Source organism: Trichoderma gamsii, assembly GCF_001481775.2.
Source record: "Trichoderma gamsii strain T6085 chromosome Unknown Scaffold_25.2, whole genome shotgun sequence".
NCBI classification, from domain to species: domain Eukaryota; kingdom Fungi; phylum Ascomycota; class Sordariomycetes; order Hypocreales; family Hypocreaceae; genus Trichoderma; species Trichoderma gamsii.
Window position 1 is genome coordinate 500,231 of NW_020171362.1, and position 21,682 is coordinate 521,912.

The following is a 21,682-nucleotide window of genomic DNA, read 5'->3' on the forward strand; positions in this document are numbered from 1 at the left end:
TTGTTCAGCTTATGGTACGAACTGGTGGAAGCGGCCTTTCGACCAATCTGGCGCTGAATTGAACAACACAAGGGAGCAAGATACAGCGGCAGGGCAGCGGGCAATCCCACCATGGCCACTCTCCCACCCGGCTGGGAATGGGATTACGACGGCAATCGGTGGCTGTACCGCTACACACCCACCGGCCATGTGCAGTACCACTTCCCCAGCGCGGGCGACGAGTTCCCCGACTTCATCGACGCTGCGTCGCCGGCGCCGGACCTCGCGCCCGAAGAGAAGCTGGAGTCGCAGCAGCAGGTGAAGCGGCACACGAGCGTCACCGGAGGCCCGAGCCGGACAGGGCGAGCAGCGGCGGAGGATAAAGATGGGTGGAAATCGCGCATGTCGGCGACGGCGCAGCCTGTGAGTTCGGTATGGGAGGACGATTTCGGCGCCGAGGACGAGAATGACAACGATACCGAGGTGGAGGGCGAGGCGGTGTTTCAGCCGGAGAATTTCATGTATCTCGGCCCGGGGACGTATGTGGATGTAAGCCCATTGGTTGAAGAGGAGGAGGAGGCGGCGAGGAGGGCCGTGGTGGGAGCTGAACAAAGAGGTGGACTGCCGACGGACAGCAATAGGGGAGTAAGTCCTATGGTGAGCCAGAACACGACGCCGATGGTGCGGACAAGCGAGACTGTTGCTCGGACGGAGACTGGGGCGCGAGATGATGAATCTACGACTATGAATGAGAGGGCTTTCGAGCCGCCGCCGCCTATAATGTCGTACGAGGAGCCGGCAATGGTGACTCCCATTGGGGGCTACATCATGGGAGACGACATCGTGGGAGAAGCGAGCGCAGTGCCTGACGAAGAAGCACTGAATTACGAGATGTACGAGCTCCCGGTAGAAACCGCCGTGCCTTTGCACCTGCAGTTTGATCCCGTGGGCGTGGTAGCTGAGATGCCGACAGAGCACACGGCATCGGCCCGCGTGGAGACGCACCCGGATCCGGTTGAGCTGGCGGGCACCTATATCATGGCGCCGGTTGAGATAGAGCCGCGGCCTGGGTTTGTGGAACTACCGGCCGATATTGATCTGCGCGAGGATGATAATGTGAGAGAGGAGAGATTGACGGATCAGCAGCGTCTGGAGCTGAGACGGCAGGAAGTGAGACTGTATCAGGAGGAGCGGCAGCGAGATGTCCAGCAGAGAAAGGAGGAGCGGAAGAAGCGAGAGGCGGAGGAATTGCAGAAGGAATTGGAGATGGAACAGCAGCAGTCGAACGAAGGGTATAGCCCATCCCAAGATCAAGACAATGGCGCCCCACAGCCGTTCAAGATTGCCAGGAAACCGACGCTTCGAGAGTCAAGCGCCGTTTACAACGCCTATGCTGGCAGAAATCAGGGACAGACACAGGCACAAACACAGGAGGACTACCAAGCCTATGTGCCAGGCCAAGCTCCACAAACGAGCGCTTTGCCAGCGCGGATAATGAGCCCGGCGCTGCAGCGGGAGGCGTCGCTGAATATGAGCATGAGGCCGGCCACCACTGCGTCCAAACCACCAGTGGATTCTGGACCGGGGGTGGTCAAGTATCCTTCTGTGCTTCGACCTGCGCGTGGGAAACCGGGACAGTCACCTGAGAGGCAAGATGTTGTGAAGGGATCGGAGCAAGGATCCGTTGCAAGTTCGAGTGCGGAGTCTGCTGGGAGGGATGCTCGCTTATCGGGATATAATTTGATTCGGCATGGGCAACATCCGCCTTCTATGACTCCAGCTCCCGCTCCAATTCCAGCTCCAGCTGCTGTCCAGCAAAACCCCCCTCAGCAACCTCCAATTGCAACTGCTCAGCCCCCGGCCCCTGTACAAAGGTCACACACGACAGTTCCAGACTTTCCACAGTCAAATGTACAGATAGCGCAACAATATGCCGTCCCTCCTCTACCACCCAAGGTTCCAGCCCAGCAACTCCCCTATCCAACAGGATCAGTCAGGATGCCACAGCCACCACTTATTCGCCACTCGACGGCGCCATATCCGCAGGACGATGGACCACCAGCGATAACTCCTTACGGCCCGCTCCAGACCCAGCAGCCAATGCGACCAGCAAGCGCCATGCCCGTTCTTCAAAACCAACTACGGGGACCAGCTCCAGGCCAGCCACAGCAGATGCCAATCAGGACAGGCCCCGTGCCTCCTGGAGCTGTGATTGTGCCAGCTGGGACAGCACCACGCTCGGCTACAGCTGGACCAGCACAGCAGCGTCGACAGTCGATTCAGCCAGGACAGAATGCCATCCCCGTACAGAGCCAACAGCCGCAAAGACCGCAAAGCGTCGTTAATCCGGGTGTTTATGCTAGTTTTGCGAGCTATCAGACACCACCTCCGCAGCCGCGGCCTATTCAGCGACGTCCGACTCAAGAAGATGTATCCCCTATACGATCTCGGTCTCAGAGCATGTCGTCTGGAGCTGCTCCCCTGGATACGCCATCGCCGATTGACTCTCGAAGAAGCTCTACGAATTCCATTGCGTCGCCGAATGCGAATGTCAATAATTCTTACTTTGCGTCTATATCTGGTTCTCAGGGTTCAGCTTCAGTTCCTCCTTCGACTGTATCTTTGGCGAGACCACCTCAAGATCTGCCGCAGTCTCCCGTAGCTCCAGGCGGTAGACAATCAGCGCCGCCACAACAGCTCGCGAATGTGAGTCAGGGGAATACGCAAGGGATGCTACCTCCCCAGCCTCAGTCTCAGGTGCAGCAACCAAGCCCAGGAACTGTCTCTGATGCAGTACCGCAGTCTCCCACGCGCATGGGACCCACGATTTCTGGCCACCTCCTGACTAGTATTGAGGAGCATGACGAGGCGCAACATGCAGCGGCGGCAGTGGCCCCGTTGAAGGTGAACCAGCGCAAGGTTCTAACAAAGGCGCCTCCTAATTCGACGACGCCAGCTTCTTCTCTGAATCAACGTGGCTCACAGCAGGTTCCGCTCCCGGGCCCTTTGCAGACTCAGGCACAGATACCTCAGCAAATGAATGCCCAGATACAAGGTATCCCGCCGCAGCAAGTCATGGGGCCTCCTGGTCAAATTCCGGGTCCAGGAACGCCTATGCAAGGATTTCAACCAGTTGGTCCACCTATGCAGCAGCCACTGCAGCAGCAATGGGCTGCTCAGCCAGGTCCATTGCCACCGCTGCAAACGGCTCAGCCGACATCACCTACAGCTGGCAACAAGGAAAACAGAAAATCGTGGGGAAAGTGGTTCAAGAGCAGCGGGTCCAAGTCGGCAGCCCAGAGCCCAGTGGCTCAGCAGCCGCAGCATACTTTTCCCCCAGTGCCTATTCCACAAGCAATGCCTGGACCAAATCAGCCGTTTCAGGTGCCGTCTGGCGGCCAGCAATTCCCTGCAGGTTTCCAAGGTGGACAGCCAACGGGTCAATATTTCGCCCCAGCGCCACTCAACGTCAATGCAAACAGCATGGCAGGCGGAGGGCAGTTTCCTAGTGGCATGACGCCTGCTCCGCTCTTCTCGGGGGCTTCATCTTCGAAAAGGCCTGTTGCGAGTCCAACGGAGGTTGCGCAGCAGGCAACTGTGCCGGCTTCGCAGAATAGATGGGCGGGCAAGTCGCCGGTGGATTATTCGGGCGGGGGCTGGGGGGATGATGATGACGATGAGTTTTCGTGATATATAATGGGAGATGGGAGGATATATGGTTAGATGTATACCCTGTTTTGTTTTGTTGTATGGTTTATATAGGTAGATTATGTGCCGGGATATTGAGAGCAATATTTTGCATAGCGGATTATTAGAGATTAATACTACGAAGCGGATCTTTGAACCAACACAGCCCTCCTTGATCATATTTACCTAGCGAGCCTTCTCCACGGCGCCTTGCCCCATGTGCAACGATACTTCTTATACAAAGTTCAGTCTCAGTTCGAGAATTTGAAGTGAGTAACGGCGCACGTGATAGCGCGTTGATGTGGCGCTCAAGGCAGCAGTGAGTCGAGATGCTACTAGGCGTGAAGTCACTTGTACTTGGTTCCTCGCCAGGCGCCCCGCCAGCCCTTCACGAACTCAAGCTTCCCAATTAGTTTCCCTCTTGTTCAAAATCTCAAACAAAAACAAACACCAAGAAAATGCCCTCATAATGTCACGACCACGGCCGCTCATGCGAGCCGAGCAATTGGCGCTGGACGAAGGCGTCGAATCGCAGGACAGCCAGGCCATTCTCGACGCTCTGAAAGCTGAGTTCGGAGCTGCAGCGGTACGTACCCGACTGGCCAGGGTCCATGAACCTGCATCTCACGCTGACCAACCAGCTTCACGGAACCCTTGAATCGCCGCCACAGCTCGGGACAGCCTGCGAGAATGTGGATGTGAGTGCGGGAAGAGGCGCAGACGAGTGTGAAGAGCGGCACAGCGACAACGGAGCCGAGGTGGGCGATTTGGACATTTCAAGCTCGGCGAGGCGAAGCGTGCGCTGGCAGGATCACACCTTCAAGGTTGGTATTGTCCTTTGCTTTGCTGTTGCTGTGCCCTGTGAAGAGCGATACGCGGAAGCTGACTGAATTGGGAAAAAAGAAGCAATCCATCAACACGCCACGCCACAGTAATGCGAGTAATCCGACCGCCGAATTTCACAGAGTGGGACGCGAAGCACCCCAGACTCACCAACCACCAGCACGGCCAAGGGTCCGCGAACAGGACCTGGACGATGCTGTCGTAGCTGAGAGCAGCCCGGTTGACCGAAACGCACGTTCCTCGTCCCCTCTACGCAATCGCGATAACACGAATCAGAGCCACGGCGACAGCATCCCTACCATGCCAATTGGCGCTGGCAGGCCACAGATGGGAGGCGCTATGGACGTCTCGCAGCAGACACCCACGCAGGTCAATGTGGAACGAGACTATGACCAATTCTACCAGCCGGTAGAGTCCAGCTCTCTGCCCGACACGCTGCATGTTGATGATACCGGCGCAGTCAACTTTGGAAACCTGAGCCCTGGTGCCGCTCGTCCATCATCCCAGGTTTCTGAAGATGCAGGCTTTGAAAATACTCGCGGCGAATGGAGGGCGCCGGCTGGGACCTCACAGCACCGACCTAGCAGTGGTCATACTCCCTTCAAGCCCCGCGACCTTCCGCCAGAAACGCCAGTACCGCCTAAGAATCCTTTTGCTATTCAGAACGATGCGAACGGAGGTGTTCCTTTTGCAGGCACACAGCTCTTTGAGCAAACGCCTGCGTTGCCCTCAGCTATGAAGCTCCATAGCCCTACATCGTCTCGACCGTCTCCAGCCATGTTGCCCGATACGATGTCCCTGAATGTTATGGGCACATCTCCGCTAAAAGCACGCGCAAATGTCTCTTCACCGACCGTTATGCATACGTCAAGCCCTAGTCGAATAAACAACATTCCGGCAAGCACACACAAACCCAAAGTGTCTCCAATCCAAGAAGAATCCCTAGCTAAAAGCAGAGAGCTTCGAGATGACATGATTCCCGAGTCACCGACCGTCCAGCCGTCGAAACGCCACGAAAACCGACAGCCTCTGGCGCACTACGAACCGATGAAGAAATCTCAAGAGCGTAAAGCAGCAGTGCATATGCCCCCGCTGCAATTGGGTATCGACAGCGACTCGGACGATGCAATCATACGAATGAGGCGCAAGAAAAGGATGAATAAGATACGGTTGCAGACGGCGGAGGAGATGGAGAAGGTGACGGTGCAAATACCCCCGCGACGAGACACGGGCGACAGTCGGAACCGAAAGCGAAGAAAGCTATCTTCAAGTATTGACGAAGGGTCGCTTCCCAGCCACGAGCAAAGCGTAGAAAAAATGGAACTTCCCAGCACAGATGGTGGATCACGCAGTTCTGAGAAAGGGTCAAGTTTGCCAGGGCAGAGATTGTTGACTGAATCGACAAAAGCAACGCCTCGAGATGATGCGGCTGCACCATCAAAAGATAATCGCAAAAGAGCTTCAACTACTAAACTAGGAAGAAGCAAGGAAGACGTCTCTGAGGAAATGATACCTGCTACTAGTCCCGTCAGATCATTTCCATCGGGAGCTCGGCACGATGCGCCGGCAGCTTCTGAGCCTGAACCTGAGCTTCCCGTATTAGCTCAAGATGAATTTGCAGAAAATGACCCCGAAGCTGATGTGCAGTCGTCTTCACTTCCTCCACTACGTCGGCAGGCGCAGAGATCATATGGAAGGCGAGCACAAAGCAATCGCCGAAGCAAGATCATTACTTCGTCGGAGACAAATGAGAGGGCGTCGACCGAACCAGATATCCAGGCGCATAAGAGCGCCTTACCGAGTTCCAGTAACGCAACTGTTGTGCCTGCTAGGACTGAAACGACGGAGACAGAAAATCCTGAACCCAGAGTGTCAAAGACGGACTCTGCAACTGTAATACCGACAGCAATTCGGACTTTGAGACGCGATAACAAAGCGCCTCTCACACCCGTGCGACCTCGTATGCCTGATCGAAAGGCTCATACATCATCTAGTTTCACAACTCTATCAACGCCAGTGGCATCAGAGAAGACTACACCAAATACACCATCTTCCCCGGTATCTGACCAGCCGGAAGCCAAGGCCACTACTTCGTCATCTCCTGCGCAGGGCCGAAAGATGAGATCTAGAAACTCGGAAAGGGCATCAAAGGACAGGATTCCACAGCAAGCTGCCAAAGCTTTAAGAACGAGTATCCGGTCTGTCCTAAATGAGCCAAGTTCTACTGATGAGCTGCAGCAGTCGCCGTCTAGCAGTGTTCTTGAGTCAGGAGTTTCTTCGCTGAGATCGAGTAGAATCTTCAAACAAAGCATCGGATCTACTTTTCGTGGACGAAGAATGTTTGAGGGCATGGCTTTTGCAATATCCATGTCGCTTGACAAGAAGAATGAAAAGACTCGTGCTAGTATAGAGGCAAAGATTAAGCAAGCCGGTGGTCTCATCCTGGAATCAGGCTTTGAAGAGTTGTTTGAGCCTTCTACGATAATGAGCACCTCTAATGTTCCAAGTGCTGATGACGGAGAAACTCTTGGCTTATCCAGTTCTTGTTCAAACTATGGATTCACCGTGCTGATTGCAGACACACATTCCCGCAAAGTCAAGTACATGCAAGCATTGGCTTTAGGACTGCCCTGTCTGGCATATCAATGGGTAGTAATGTGTCTCAACAAAGGAATTTTGATTGACTGGGAACCCTATCTTCTTGCGGCAGGATCGTCTGCCATTCTGGGAAATGCAATAAGGTCAAGATGCTTACGCCCATACGATGCTGAAAATGCAAGACTCGCAGAAGTACTTGACAAGCGGCCAAAGTTGCTTGCGGCCGAAAAATTACTCGCTGTCGTGGATGACAAAAGGGCCCGGAGCGAAGGGAAGAGGAAAAAGAGCGACTTGGAGAAGCAACCGTACCTTTTCCTCGCTCAGGCTCTTGGGCCCTCCATATCTTGGGTCTCGACGATACAGCAGGCTCGCGAAATGCTAGATGCGCAAGATAAAGCGGGTGAGCCATTTACTTGGATATATATGGACGAATCTATAGGCACGGTTGAATCGGTGCTTGCGAAGCCAGAATTAACCGGCAAGAAACGGCGGAGATCTCAGGGATTGTCAGCAGCGAGAAATGTCCGTGTGCTATGTGATGAGCTCATTGTTCAAAGCCTCATCCTTGGAAGGATAGCAGAAGAAGATGAAATGTACGATGCAGGGGTGAAGAGTTGAGCAACAGTGTATCCCATGACTTGGCGTTTTTGGAATATGGAAAAAAGGGAAATATTGTTTTATGGTATTGGATGAGGAGTAATGGTATGCACGGTATGCATGGAAAGGTGCGTTTTTAGATAGTACTGGGAAAGACTTGGCTTGAAAGCAGGGAGCTGGTTTGAAGACTTGATAAGGCCTTCCTTGGCTAATTGGGTTTGTGGTGTTGGACTAAACCTAGAATTGGTTTATTGTTGGTGGATGGTTACAATCTAGTTGTCTTTATCCTAGCTGGATTAATACAATCGGCTTGTCTGACCAAGCTTAAGATATAGACTCGTTGTGAGCCAAGCACTTACACTTGATACAATCCATACCCTAGTATTAAACGTCATATGACTGCAACGTTAACAATATATGTTTACTCATATATTCCGCAGCAACCATGCAAGTATTCTATAATTAGCCCACCAGCTACTATTTAGCACATCTATCAGAAACGAAGGATTGTGCGGAGTTTGACTACCCGGCTATGCATATTTTTAGCTTGCCTCTTGAACATTCATTCGTCTGTGCCGCCCATTTTGATCTTCTTGTCAGACTTTTAAACTATGGCCCTGGGTTATGTTGCGGCGCTAAACGAGGCGATGACTGTGTTTTGATAGCAAAGTCCTACAGACTGACTTGTTTAAAAAGTGATAGCAGATGCATGTATGTGTACTTGTAGGACTGAGCATTTGTAGAAATAACTGCGCTTCTTGGTAGTCCCCCTCTTGCTTCAACCATAGTTTACCTTTCTCTTCAGAAACAAAGAAAGACAATGATAGAATTAGAGTCGATCCCATCATCCACCCTCTGCAATGTCTGCACCGGCATCTTCACCGGCACCTGGCGCCCTCAGCTCAGCGGCTGGAAACGAGAACTCAAAACCCCCGGCGCGCCGCCCGACCCCTTCCACCCGGAGCCAGCCTTCGGAACGGCCTACGACCACGGCATGGAACCGTACATCAACCGCAACGCCGCTCCGCCGACGCTCTCGTATCCGCACCATTCGGTCGAGGAGCTGCGCAGTTCGGGCGACTCGTGCGCGCTGTGCAAGACGGTGGTGATGGCGTTTGATGCGCTGCATCCGCGGGACAATGGCCGTGTCGATTACATGGAAGGGCGGAAGCCGTATGGCGTGGCGGCGTGGAGCGCGGAGGAGATTGCAAAGGCGAAGGGGTATGTGTTTATTTATACTGAGAAGGGTAAGACGAGCCGGTTGGTGTTTAGGTATCATGTTTATAAGGATTGGGCGGCAAATCGGAACATGGATGTGAATCCAAAGGTGGGCGAGCGGGAGGGGAATGTGAAGGATGTGACGCTGGATATGCATGGTGAGTTTTTTTCTTCCTCTTTAAGAGTTGAGAGAGAGATCCTTTGCTGATGGAGAGAGAGCAATGCAGATCTGTCTGTTCAGGAGAACAAGCATTACATTGACTGGATGGATCTGGGCAGCACTTTAGAACGAGTCAACAAGTTCCTCGACGAGACAAAAGACTTTGCCGAGATTCTCCCAAAGAGTCTTGTAAGAGAGCTCCCAACCAGACTCCTTCACCTGACAAAGGATTCACCCGAGCCAGTGGCGCGACTCATCGATGGAGCAAACACCTCGTTGGATGTTGATACGCCGTATATCGCCCTTTCTCATAGCTGGGGAAACACCATGCCCATCCAGCTCATCGCCTCAAGGTTGTCCGAGTTCACCAATGGGATTGAGTTCAAGGACCTACCCGCCACGTTTCGCCAATCCGCAGAATTGGCTCTTGAATTGGGCGTTAAATACCTCTGGATCGACTCTCTATGCATCATCCAAGACTCTGCATCCGACTGGCTCCACGAAGCACAGCGCATGGCTTCCGTATACGCCTTTTCCCATCTCACAATCGCAGCTTCGGCTTCCAAAAACCCCAGGACGGGGCTATCGCCCAGTCCTCGGCCTCGGACCGTCATTGTCCGCCCGTCCTGGAAGGGTTTCATCCAGGAATGGGGGCTGCAGCCCGGCCAGACGCTCCGCATCACCAACCCGTGGTATGAAGAATTCAAAAACACCATTGTATCGGCTCCTCTCAACCGCCGCGGGTGGACATATCAGGAGTACGCTTTGGCTCCTCGTGTGCTGCACTGTACGGACGGCGAATGGTGGTGGAATGGCATCACTGATGGCATTAGTCGTGAAACGTCGACTAAGCAGATTATGTGGTACAGTGGCCCTGGCAGCATCACCTGGCCAGACAAGGTTTCGTTTTTCAATAAGGAAAGGCGGAAGTTGACCAGTACCCCAGACATTTGGGTCTGGGACTATCTCACGTCCCAGTACAACCAACGTGCTCTTACGAAGCGTAAGGACAAGCTTGTTGCGTTTGGAGCAGTGGCCCAGTTGTTCGGCCAAGTGAACAATCTGCCTGTGGACAAACCTAACGAATATATCGCCGGTGCATGGCGAAGTTACCTGCCATTCGGACTTCATTGGAGCATAGGAGAAAACGCCGAACGCCACTTCAGCACGCCGGGATCCGAAGACGCAGAATATGTGATTCCCTCGTGGTCATGGGCATCTATAGACGGACTGGTCCGTTATCACGACGGCAAGTCGCTCAAAGAGACGCGAGAGGAGCAGGTCAAAGGCATGCCTCGACTGGTGGATGCAAAGGTAGTAACAGAAGGCGGGCCATTCGGACCAGTCAAGAGCGGCTATATCATCCTGCACGGCCCAATCTTTCGGATTCGCGTGGCCAAGAAGCCCAAAGACCACAAGCAAAACGCATTTTACCGCAGCTTCAAGGTCCTGCGTAGTGACGGTTCGGAAGCATGGGAGCATAGTGGACAGGCCTTCTCGCTTGACTCGTGGAAGGGCAAGCTAGAGGAGTGGGCGGATGACCGGGAGATGTATTTCATGATTGCGGATTGCGAGGGAGAGAGCAAGTATGGGTCTGGATTTGCCATTTTGTTAGAGCTCGCCAAAGACGTGGCAAGTGAAAAGGGGGTGTACCGACGCATCGGGTCGACTCTCTTTTATTTTGATGGCATCGAGAAGCTTATGGATGCCGTGAGGGAAAAGGGCAGCGAGGCTTTAAGGGATGGGGAATATATCGACGCCGACCCCAAGACGGGCTTTTACACGTATAAAGTCATTTGAGCAGAAAGATGGCGATCTGTTGTTCTGACTGGAGACGTCTGCCGCATTGCTCTTCTGCACCTAGACCCTTGTTGCAGCATATTGAATGCATATGATCAGTCTCGTAACATGTCGTCACATGCCATGGCTCTTTATTTAATCCAGCCTTATGGGCACGACGGTGACATCGCGTATCTCTATCATCAGTGGAGCAGGGTATCAGTGCTGCTACCCACTCAATAGAACGTTTGTGAAGAATCAGGCGAGAGATTGCGATGATATGAAGCTGAAGATGAAGAAAGTCCGGGGTAAGTGAGCGGTTCATCTTTTAGCGTAGGATTTTTAGATCGACCTCGTTGATCGTTCGGCCGCTACTTTCGGTAATCGAAATCCATCGAGGCTGAGCAGCAGCAAAATCGACGCATCGGGCTAGCTTGACGATGACAATTGCGCTGCGGCGAGCTTGTAAATGAAGAAAAGAAGCATTTTTCTCTGTATATCCTATCAAGAGAGCTCATCCGTTGTGAGAATATAGTTTAAAGGACGATAGTTGTGCTGGGTAGACGGTTTGGAATCGTGCCTAGACTATGACGGCGAAAGCGAGGCGGCATGTTCGGAAAGAATATCAGACATGTCCTTGAGCTTTCCGGACATATTATTGAGGGAATAGGTATATTCCATGGTGTCGCATTCAGAATAGGCTCTCACAGAGACAGAGCACCAACAGATATACAAACGGATGAAAGGATTACTGTGCAGAGTCTGAGCACTTGTCAGTACTCAACGCTGTGTCTTGATCATCTGCGCAATTACGTGGTGCAGGGCTTCTTTGCGCGAGTCGGACTCTGTTTTTACTGAATTGAAATTCTACCTCGGCAAGCCAGATAAAATAACAAAGCAAACAATATGTCTCGTCATTAGCATCGTCATTTGTCAAGGTTAATTGCAGCAAGTGAGTGTAGGATTGCCACCACGCAAACAGCATCGCTCGGCCAGTTTTAGTAACTGTGACGACATTCATTGTCGCCTCTAGGAGTTCAGCTTCCGAGGAAAGAAAGGAACCACAAGCCAGGCAGGCGTCGCGCAATCAAAGCCTGAGCACGTGCTCGTTCCATTCGACGGTAAGTTGTGAGTGGAAACCACGGATTTCGGAACTCGACAGGCGCCGAACGGAATAGGTTCGCCGTCCGAGTATCACCTCTCCTCTATCAACAGCACTCAACACTAACGGGTGGATGTTGAGTAATAGGTAACTATCAATTTCCGAGCAATCCGGATACGTAGCTAGGAGTTTGCGTCGAACAAGCTTACCGAGACCTATACGCACGCACTGAAGGATTAGGATTTTTCGCGAAAGGAAAGTCTTTTCTTTTGACAGTTTGACTCTTATCAGCATGTATCCAAGGAAAGATTGTAATCCACCACTTGGATACGCTGCTTACCCCGAGCTCGTAATGACTTCGTGGGACCTGCAGGCTTGGAGTGGAAAACAACACTGTGCCCATTTAATACACTTTCAGCTCCCATGGTGATGTTTGATAATGCACGACTAAGAAGCCGGTTAATGGAGCTAGAACAGGTAGAACCCACAATTGGTTTGCGATCAGTTAGTCTCATTGCCTAGCAAAGTTCAGGGTAATGGCTCAAAAGAGTTCGGTAGTTGAGTTTGTACAGTGCGACGATGCGTACAGGCTGAATGCGAACGAAATGTTTATTCGGACAGTTAGTGTGTGCTTTTTGACCGCTAACAGCAGTTGCAACCCACGTGCTGACAAGCCTTTGACCCCCAATTGATGCTCGACTAAGGCAAGGGCAGCTGCTGGAAGAGCGGTTCATAAGGTTGACAAATGAACAGAAAAGCCGTGGAGCGAAGCTTTATGATGTGAGCCATCGTTTCTCTCTTTCTCACCTTCTCACGCAAGGCACGCGACACCACACTTACATCATAAGCCGCCGTCTTCTTTGGCGACACCCCATACCACCCACCCTTGCCGCAACCAACGGATCAGTCGAGGCCGAGATGTGGAGTAGAGCACGCGACAGCTGCTGGAAGAGACTGGGCCCAGGCTTGAGCTTTATCGCGTGGGACGAGTTGGGTGAGCCATTGGCTGCTACTAGTTGCTTGTTTAGCAATATCCAGCTGTGTTGAATCCCATTTTGGCAGTAGCTAGACCCCCTTGTCTGCTTGCCCTCTATCCACCACCTTTCTTTGATGTTGCTTTTCCATGACGCGGCTCGGGGTTCGTGAAGAGGCCGTCTGCATGTAGTGTTTGTATCTGTAGTCCATGTAAAAAAGGTCACTGATACAGACATTGACGGGGCCTGGCCATTGCCAAGAACCAAGATGATTATACATTTGGTAACAGCTACTGATGCTTTGGGTACCGTACCTAGTCCCAGATTTCATGCTTGGCACTTCGTGTAGATGCAGGGCTCGTATGCGCCGCCCGCCCATCACTCTATACTATGGACCTTGGATGTTTGCTGGAAAAAGATTAGAAAAGGTTTTTCCAATCTAGGTTTGGGGTGGGCGCTAAAGCCCATGAGTTCCTTGTGCGCTGAGTTTCTGCTATCTTGTCTGCCATGCTTGTTGAGGCGGTCGCCTGGTAACGGATCTATCAGTAAGAAGTCCTTTTCCACAAGTCATTAGAAAATCCGTATATTCAGAAGGGAAGAAAAAGGAAGAAAAAAATTCCGTTTGCTGACAACATGAATACACAATCAGAGACAGAAATACCATCGGAACCTTGTGCCGGTCGCCAAGATTTGAACGGGTAGGGGGGGTGGTGGCCAAACCCTCCACACCCGCGCCCGACCTCCGCGAGTATCCATGACGCCGCATCAAACTCGGCGGCCTCTGGTAGTCTTGCTCATGTTGCCTTCGTAATGGCCTTTCTTCCGTGCTTGGCCCATTGAGGTTATGCAGCCGAGGCTTTGTCTCCTGGCGAGAGGTAGTGAAGGTACTTGAAAGGAATGTATGGCGAGGTAATCCGTGCCCCGTTCCAGACCCCCAGGTACGGCAGAGACTGGCATGACAACATTGCGGATGTGTGTAGACAAAGAGTTCCTTCCGCCGTGGATACTCCTTTGAGGTCTTGTTGTCCGAGTACCTGGGCGTGCTCGCGTGGCCCCGTATCCGTAGTCCTCCGCATTTCAGTATAGTCTGACAAGTTCCCGTTCCTATATCGCCTTCAGGCCGCTTAGAAAGCCCTTTTCTGTTTGCCTTGCTCACACCATAGCCTCGTCGTCTTTCTATCCATTTCCTTTCGTCCCGGTTGTCATCATCGGGTGCTCTTTATGTCTCAATCGCCTCTTTAGACCTCATAAAGTCGTTGATGGTCTTCGTTCGCTTGTTAAATGTATTTACCACAAGTCGACAATAATTTCAACATCTGTGCTCAAATTACGATGACTGTTGGCGCGTTTTTGGAACCGCTCGTGGTAGTGACGCTCCTGTTTGGCGGTGCCTGGTTCAACAGAAACAAGGAGTACAGCTTTTGGGAGGGCACGCAAGGCTGGGGTGGCCACAAACGACGAGATGACGTTGAAATAAAACGAAGTTCAAGAGATGGCTTCTCTCCTAGGAGTCCAACATGGAGCCCGGGTTCCTCTTCGCCAACTCTCTCTGCCGATGACGAGTCAGTCTGGTCCCTCACGTCGCGACGGCGCAAGATCCAGTTCTTTGGATACAAGAGGATCGTGACAACTCCCAACACACTTGTCTTCAAGGATCGATTTTTGAGTCGAGTTCTCCAAAAGTTTCCGTTCTTGATTGAAGCATGGTACTGGGCTCTCATCTATTGGGTAGGTCGAGTGACTCTGGTCTGATTCGATTCGACGAGAATAACTGCGTCGTGTACATTTGTTGTTCCCGAGACTAATATACTGTCGTCTACTTCCAGGTATACCAACTAGGTCGAGCTTTCACCGCTATTACCATTGTCCAGGGTACTGTCCACGTCGCTCGAAAGCATGCTCTCCAGGTGATCCATCTGGAGCAACGCCTCGGAGTCTTTTGGGAAGTGTCTTTCCAGCAATGGTTTTTGGGACATCCATTTCTGCTGCACTGGATCAACCGTATATATTCCTTTATCCATATTCCTGGCACAATCTTCTTCTTGGTGGCTCTGTTTTATCTCACTACCAGTCGAAAGCGTCAAGCAATGACTGGAAAAGTTCGAAACGACTTTGTCTCTGCTGGCCCTGCCTTATACGAAGCTAGACGCCGGACAATGGCCATGTGCAACTTGCTTGCCTTTGTTGTGTTCACCCTGTGGCCGTGCATGCCCCCTCGACTGTTGAGCGACCCAACCTATAATGGGGCCGATGCTGCAGAGGCGAAGAGCTTTGGTTTTGTTGATACTGTCCATAGCAGTGCTGGCGAGAGCAGTGTTTGGACAACGAACAAATTCTGTAACCAATATGGTGAGCATTAACAACCACCTCTACTACCAATCCTCTGCCAGTCATCTAACCTCTTCTTCTATGTAGCCGCCATGCCGTCTCTGCATTTCGGCTACTCGCTCCTTATTGGGTTGACAGTCGCAACTATCCCCATCAATGGAGTTCGACCCAATTCGTGGAAGCGGGCCGCCATAACTGTTCTCGGTCTCTCGTACCCAGCATTGATCTTCACAGCCATCGTGGCAACTGCAAATCACTTCATATTGGACGCCGTTGCTGGAGCAATTGTCTGTGGCGTTGCATGGAGCGCAAACGGGCTCTTGTTGAATCTGTGTGCCCTCGAGGACTATTTCTTGTGGATTGTTCGCATCCACAAGCCCGTCAACTACACTGATCCAGAGACTGCTGTGGAGCCCGACTATCATTCCGTGCTCCTTTCGGAGGAGGCCTGAAAGGAGGTGCTCTTTTGAAATGTTTGAAGACAAGTGCTCGGCTCCCTTGAATTGCTTGAAGAGAGATGTTTCTGGATCCTGGTTGGTCATTCGCCAGCATCGAGGCGTTTCTGGTTTAGTGTTTGGGAAAGAAGGCGTTGGAACTTCCCATGCAACGCGACGGAATCGTATCGACGGATTTTTGTTAAAGCGGGTAAACGGATCTTGGCGTACGGCATCAGGCACAAGGCACACGTGCCAAAGCTATCGACTACATGAAGATAGATAATGGTTAACGAAGGGAGAGAATGTACAATTCGAGATAAATGATCGTAACGACTTGCTGGAGAGAAGATGACTTGGATGGACGCATACGGATATACACACCAAGGATGTACGTAGCACATGGCATGTACGGAGTATTTATAATGTTAAATGTCTTGTGTTTCTTTTTTTATGCCAACAAGCAGCTACTAGTAGTCAGTAGGGCGCGCAACACAACCACCAAAACTGGGAGCAATACGCATGCTAAGACCTGCTTCTGACCTCTAGTCCTTATCTTCTAGTAGTCGCTCTATTAGGCAATTCCTTAGGCGCTATTTGCGATATACGGGCCAGCGTATTTACCGTTTGCAGGCCCGGATCGGAGCCGTAAAATTGGACAATTGTAAGATAAATACAAGTGCACAGATCTACCGGGAGTAGAAAAATTCGAGACATGACACACCCAGTCTCGCCCCCAATATTAACCACGCTGGTGTTGCGTATGGCAGTACGTAGGCATCGTCTAAATGAAGACAATAGCGGCTAGATCCGTGGCGCAGAGTCCAGGCTGTGGGACGCAGCAGTCTGCAAAGCGAGCAGTATCCGCTACTCGCCCGCGCCGCCAAAAGATGCCCGAGCCGTCGGTAGCAGTACCCTGGCACAAGCCGCTGTGCGAAATGACCTACAGTGGCGGGGCACATGCGCTTCCGCGTCCTAGAGTCGTCATTCAGCCACTATCAGGCAGCTCACATGCAACTCAATTCTGAAAACGACTTTTCTTAGAGATGCGTCACTCGACGATGCTGCGCCAAACCTCTAACTCTTAGATACCTCCCGTATCGCCTGTTTATTTCACCTTCAACTTGTTATTGTTTCTTCGCGGACGGCGAGCACTGCGTCTTGTCGCAAAGCCAGCGGTTACGTCAACGACGATAGCGATAGAGCTTCCTCGTAGGTGGAGAGCGCTCGCATCATGAGCTCGACACCAGCAGACCAGAGCGGCTCAGCTCGGCCAACCTCGCCGGCAGGGAGCTTCTATGCTATGAGCGACGATGAAGAGGGCGGCTACAACACCATCACGCACCTGGAGTCCGGCCGAGGAGTGAAGCTGCTGTTCTCGAAGAGCAAGGTACGCCACCACTCGCTTCTAGCGGAGGAGGGCCTATATCGAAGAAGAAGACGGGCAAATAGAAAAGGACAAAGCTAACTTGCGTTACTGGCAGGTATACGTCCACCCGACGCCGTCTGCAAAAGACAACATCTGTGGCTATATTGCCCTGTTGCAACAGAAAGGCCCAAAGCGTGATCGCCCTTCTACGTCATCATCTGCAGATGACCCCGACCACATCGCATCTTCCGACCTTCTGCTTGCCTGGGTTCCAGAATCATCGCTTGGCGATTCAGCGAGCATCTATGTCAAGGTGGACCTCTCCGACGCCGACTCACCTCCCAGACAGTCGTATCTTGTCCCTCCGCCTCCCACGGTAACCGCCCAAAGTAGCTCCATTGGCGGCTATGCGTTTGCTATTCCTGTCAGTGCGATATACTCCCTATTAGTCCGACCTCCTAGTCTCGGCTGGTGGTACGGATCTGTCATCATCAACTCCCGAGGAGGGGATAGCTTTCCCGCTCTCTTCTTTCACGATGACGAGTGCCAGAGCACCATCCTTCAGAAGAAGAAGCTGGCACGGGATAATTTCGATCCATTTGGAGAGTCTGGCCAGATGTTTTGGGGTGCAGACGAAGTTCTGCGATGGCTGAGGAGATATATAAAAATTGAGAGATCAGGAGCAGAGCCCAATATTTATCTCATTGAGCCTAGTAAGGAGGACTTGGAAAGCTTTGGCGCTAGAATGGCTTCGACAAAAGCCAAGGGGAAGGCCGCTGCCGAGAGCTCAAAAACCAAAGATGCTCAGATGGATCCCTTTATGAAATTTGTCAAGGAGACTGGTTGGAATCTTATGGAAAAATTCAGCAAAGTCACCACATTGACCAGGAGGGCAGCTCATGACTTGGCAGAGAATCCTAGCCTGCCGCCTCAAGTGCGGAGACTGCTGAAAAACCCAGAGGTCCAAACGCTCCAGGATGAATTCGACAGCGCAAGGATCTATCTTGCCAGGTGGGCGATGGGCATGGCGGAACAGAGTGAGCGCGATCACAGACAGAGAATATGGACTGTTCGAGATGTGATGGAGCTTGAGGATACCGATGTCGGAGAATTCGAGCTCCTCGATGGCGTAAATTCGCTGGGGATTGAAGAAAGAAAGCAGCCGATATCGATAGAGGAGTGGGATGCATTCTTCGACCCCGAGACTGGACGACTGTCCATCTCGGTTGATGAAGTCAAAGAAAAGATCTTCCATGCCGGGCTGGATCCCGACGATGGGGTTCGGAAAGAAGCCTGGCTCTTTCTGCTCGGCGTATATGACTGGTACAGCACGCTGGATGAAAGAAAGGCCACCATCGCTTCCTTGAGGGACCAGTATTACAAGCTCAAACAATCCTGGTGGGACCGACTTGAAGGAGAAGGGGGAGACGGAGAAACAGGCGAATGGTGGCGCGAACAACGTGGGCGAATCGGTATGGCAAACTCACCTTTTCTTCACCTTTGATATAGTCTATGGATGTATACTAACAATTTCGCTACAGAAAAGGACGTTCATCGGACTGATCGAAACGTTCCCATCTTCCAGGGAGAGGACACTCCTCATCCCGATCCTAACTCTCCATTTGCTGAGGTTGGCACAAACGTCCACCTCGAGCAGATGAAGGAGATGCTTCTGACCTATAACGAGTATAACAAGGAATTGGGATATGTTCAGGGCATGTCGGATCTCTTGGCACCAATCTATGCCGTGATCCAAGATGATGCGGTAGCCTTTTGGGCGTTTCAAATGTTCATGGAGCGCATGGAGCGCAACTTTCTGCTTGATCAATCAGGCATGCGAGGCCAGCTGTTGGCCTTGGACCAGCTTGTTCACTTCATGGACCCTAAGCTGTGGGATCACCTCGAAAGCACCGACAGCACCAATTTCTTCTTCTTCTTCCGCATGATACTTGTATGGTATAAGCGGGAGTTTGAGTGGTTGGATGTGCTCAAGCTTTGGGAGTGCCTGTGGACAGACTACTACAGTGCTAACTTTCATCTTTTCATTGCTCTGGCTATCTTGGAGAAGCACAGAGACGTGATTATGACTCATCTCAAAGCTTTTGACGAAGTGCTCAAATATGGTAAGTCCTAAGAAACCCCTTCATTATTGATTTTCAGAAACTCATTAACAAATTCTTCAGTAAACGAACTGTCTGGCACTATCGATCTCGAGTCGACTTTGATTCGCGCCGAAGTTCTTTTCCGCCGATACCAGCGATTAGTCGAAGCAGTTGACAAGAAACACAACTTTCCCGCGCCAAGGACAGAGAGCCCAGGCCAGAGCGCCGCCGCCACCAGCCCAGCGCGGAAGCCAGCTCCAAAAGGCAAATCCAACGCCGGCTCGCCAAAGACAGAGCGTATCATTACTCCCGAGTTGAGAAACCTTTTGAGCCGAAAAGTGGAACTTTTGGAGAAGAAGCCAAAGACTGCAACTTTGAAAGCTGAAGGGTCATCTGGCTCGAAATGAGATTTGAGCAGATGAACGCTTATTCTTACGAAAACAGCCTTGTTTATTATGATGTTCTCTTTTCGCCCTTTTTTTTGTAATTGGATATGCCTCGCGCCTTTTTATTCTTCTGTTACATGTTTGTCTTTTTTTACACATAAACACGAATATAACGAACTCTCGCGGGTGTAAGGCGCCATGATATGATGTTAGTTTAGTGACCGGTTAGCTTAGTCTTTTCCGTCGTGTACATTGCAATGGTTCTATAAGAAGACGAAAAAAACTCAAATTGCCACAATATCCAAATACATGTGAGGTAGTATGTATCCTACTTCTTAAGGGCCTTCCTATACGCCGTGTTTCTCAACTTATAGCATACCCATTCATACATAACAAAATTTGACTACTGAAACACAATCAATTCATGTAACCTTCCAAACTTCAAAACAAAAGTAGAATTAATAGGACATTAATAGGCATTACATGCTGCCAGCTACGGCTCGAAGCGACAATTACCAACACACCGCATGACTGACTGACTAGCTAGCTACATATGCAAGAAGAAGAAGAAAAAGGAAACCAAGAAAGAGATATACATCACGTAACCTAGACCAATACACGTTATATCATATGAATGCAAGACGAAGAAAGGAGAAAACAGAATCAAGACACGTCCATCTTTCTCTCTCTCTCTCTCTCTCTTCATCTGTACCCTCTTGGACCGCTGGGCAGGCCTTTTCTCCGGACGCCATTGGCAGCTCCTCCTCCACCACCTCCTCCTCCTCCTGAATAGCCATCGCTAGACCAGGGGGCATTTGAGCCTACAAAAGGCTGATAGGCGCCGCCACCGCCACTGCCGCCACCTCCTCCCCCTCGAGCATTATCGTAGGATCCTCCCGGTGCGAATCTGTCCTCGTAGCTGCCCTGAGACTGATGGCCACCACCACCACCGCCTGCTGAACCTCCATTCGGTGGTGGTTGGAATGGTCCACTACCCTGGGAAGATGGGCTCGTGGTGCGTGTCCCCCAAAGTCGTTGCTTCAGGCGATCCTGCGCTGAGCCAGCAGCGGGAGCCGGACCGCCAGGGCCAGAGTAGCTCCCCGAACGAGGCGCCTGCGATCTGAGAATCTCTTCCCTCGAGGACCCCCCGGGCTGTGTCGTCGCCGGTCTGCCCGCCCGCAAGCTCTGCGGCACCTGCGGCTGCTGCTGCTGCTGCGCAGGGCCGTTGTCCCAGAGGCTACTGAGCCCCCCTCCTCCACTGCCGCCGGCCTGCTGCGATCCACCGAGCCCGCCGTACCGCGACCCGACCTGCGGCTGGGCGTAGACGGCCTGCGTCATCTGCGGAGGCGGAGCCCTGGGATCCGGGGGCAGCCAGTTGGGAAAGGAGCGGCCCTTTTCGGTGTAGTAGTTGCGCAGGACGCGGCAGACGTGGGTGTCGTCTTCGGTGTCGCCATCGGCCTCGCTGGAGAGGAGGGTGGAGCGGAGGTTGGAGATTTGGGAGGATGTCTTTGTGACGAGGTTGGAGTACCAGGAACTCATGGCGAATGGGGCATCCAAAAGCTCGCGTGGTGGTTTCCGGGAGGTTGTGTATAGTTGTAAGTAGCTCAGGGATCCTCTTAGCTGCCGGTGCTCTTTTCCAAGTATATCTTTTCTAGTTGGTGTGCTGAGAAAGCTGTGCTGGAATTGAAACGAAGCTGACGGGTTCTCGGTCGTTTATAATTTTTCTCTCGTTTATCGTGTGATGACTTGGTTGTGGCTTGGACAAAGAGGCTTAAGCTCCGGCCATCTGGCGGTGATGCTTTTTTGTCCGCAGATCGTTGTTCGTGTCGCTCGTTTGCGGCGGTGAGAAAGTGGATGTAGCTCTGGATGTGGGAGCTCGTATTGTTATCTGAGAGAAAGAGAGAAAGCTGGTGGAGTGCCGTTTGTCTGATTTCAAGCAAGCAGCAAGTAATGGGCGCCGAGGCTGAATGTTGGTGAGGAGGGAAAGGAGGTTGGCGGCTAGTGACGTGGGGTTGAAGATTGAATTGCCTGGACGGAGCATCACTTGGTTCTCCTCTGGGCCTGTAACTCTATTCGTTTTCAGGCGGCGTTGATGCCTCTCCTAGCGGGCTGGAGCGCACTAAACT

At 52.0% G+C, this 21,682-nt stretch overlaps 5 protein-coding genes across 5 annotated transcripts; 4 read left to right on the forward strand and 1 right to left on the reverse strand.

Moving 5' to 3' along the window:
• Positions 1 to 4,135: 4,135 nt before the first annotated feature.
• Positions 4,136 to 7,725, forward strand: TGAM01_v207140 (hypothetical protein; the record flags this gene model as incomplete). Its single annotated transcript, XM_024550026.1, has 3 exons — positions 4,136 to 4,252; positions 4,308 to 4,490; positions 4,570 to 7,725. The coding sequence occupies 3 exons, from the start codon at positions 4,136 to 4,138 to the stop codon at positions 7,723 to 7,725; spliced, it is 3,456 nt and encodes a 1,151-aa protein (XP_024405262.1).
• A 799-nt stretch (positions 7,726 to 8,524) lies between these two features.
• On the forward strand, positions 8,525 to 10,882 carry TGAM01_v207141 (hypothetical protein; the record flags this gene model as incomplete). The annotated part of the gene is made up of 2 exons (XM_018804112.1): positions 8,525 to 8,925; positions 9,202 to 10,882. The coding sequence occupies 2 exons, from the start codon at positions 8,525 to 8,527 to the stop codon at positions 10,880 to 10,882; spliced, it is 2,082 nt and encodes a 693-aa protein (XP_018662541.1).
• A 3,387-nt stretch (positions 10,883 to 14,269) lies between these two features.
• On the forward strand, positions 14,270 to 15,717 carry TGAM01_v207142 (hypothetical protein; the record flags this gene model as incomplete). Its single annotated transcript, XM_024550027.1, has 3 exons — positions 14,270 to 14,665; positions 14,809 to 14,938; positions 15,353 to 15,717. 3 exons carry the CDS (start codon positions 14,270 to 14,272, stop codon positions 15,715 to 15,717), a joined length of 891 nt encoding a protein of 296 aa, XP_024405263.1.
• Positions 15,718 to 16,933: 1,216 nt separating this feature from the next.
• Positions 16,934 to 19,577, forward strand: TGAM01_v207143 (hypothetical protein; the record flags this gene model as incomplete). Its single annotated transcript, XM_018804110.1, has 4 exons — positions 16,934 to 17,089; positions 17,184 to 18,540; positions 18,610 to 19,191; positions 19,252 to 19,577. The coding sequence occupies 4 exons, from the start codon at positions 16,934 to 16,936 to the stop codon at positions 19,575 to 19,577; spliced, it is 2,421 nt and encodes an 806-aa protein (XP_018662539.1).
• Positions 19,578 to 20,258: 681 nt separating this feature from the next.
• On the reverse strand, positions 20,259 to 21,095 carry TGAM01_v207144 (hypothetical protein; the record flags this gene model as incomplete). The annotated part of the gene is made up of 1 exon (XM_018804109.1): positions 20,259 to 21,095. One exon carries the CDS (start codon positions 21,093 to 21,095, stop codon positions 20,259 to 20,261), a length of 837 nt encoding a protein of 278 aa, XP_018662538.1.
• Between the last annotated feature and the right edge of the window lie 587 nt (positions 21,096 to 21,682).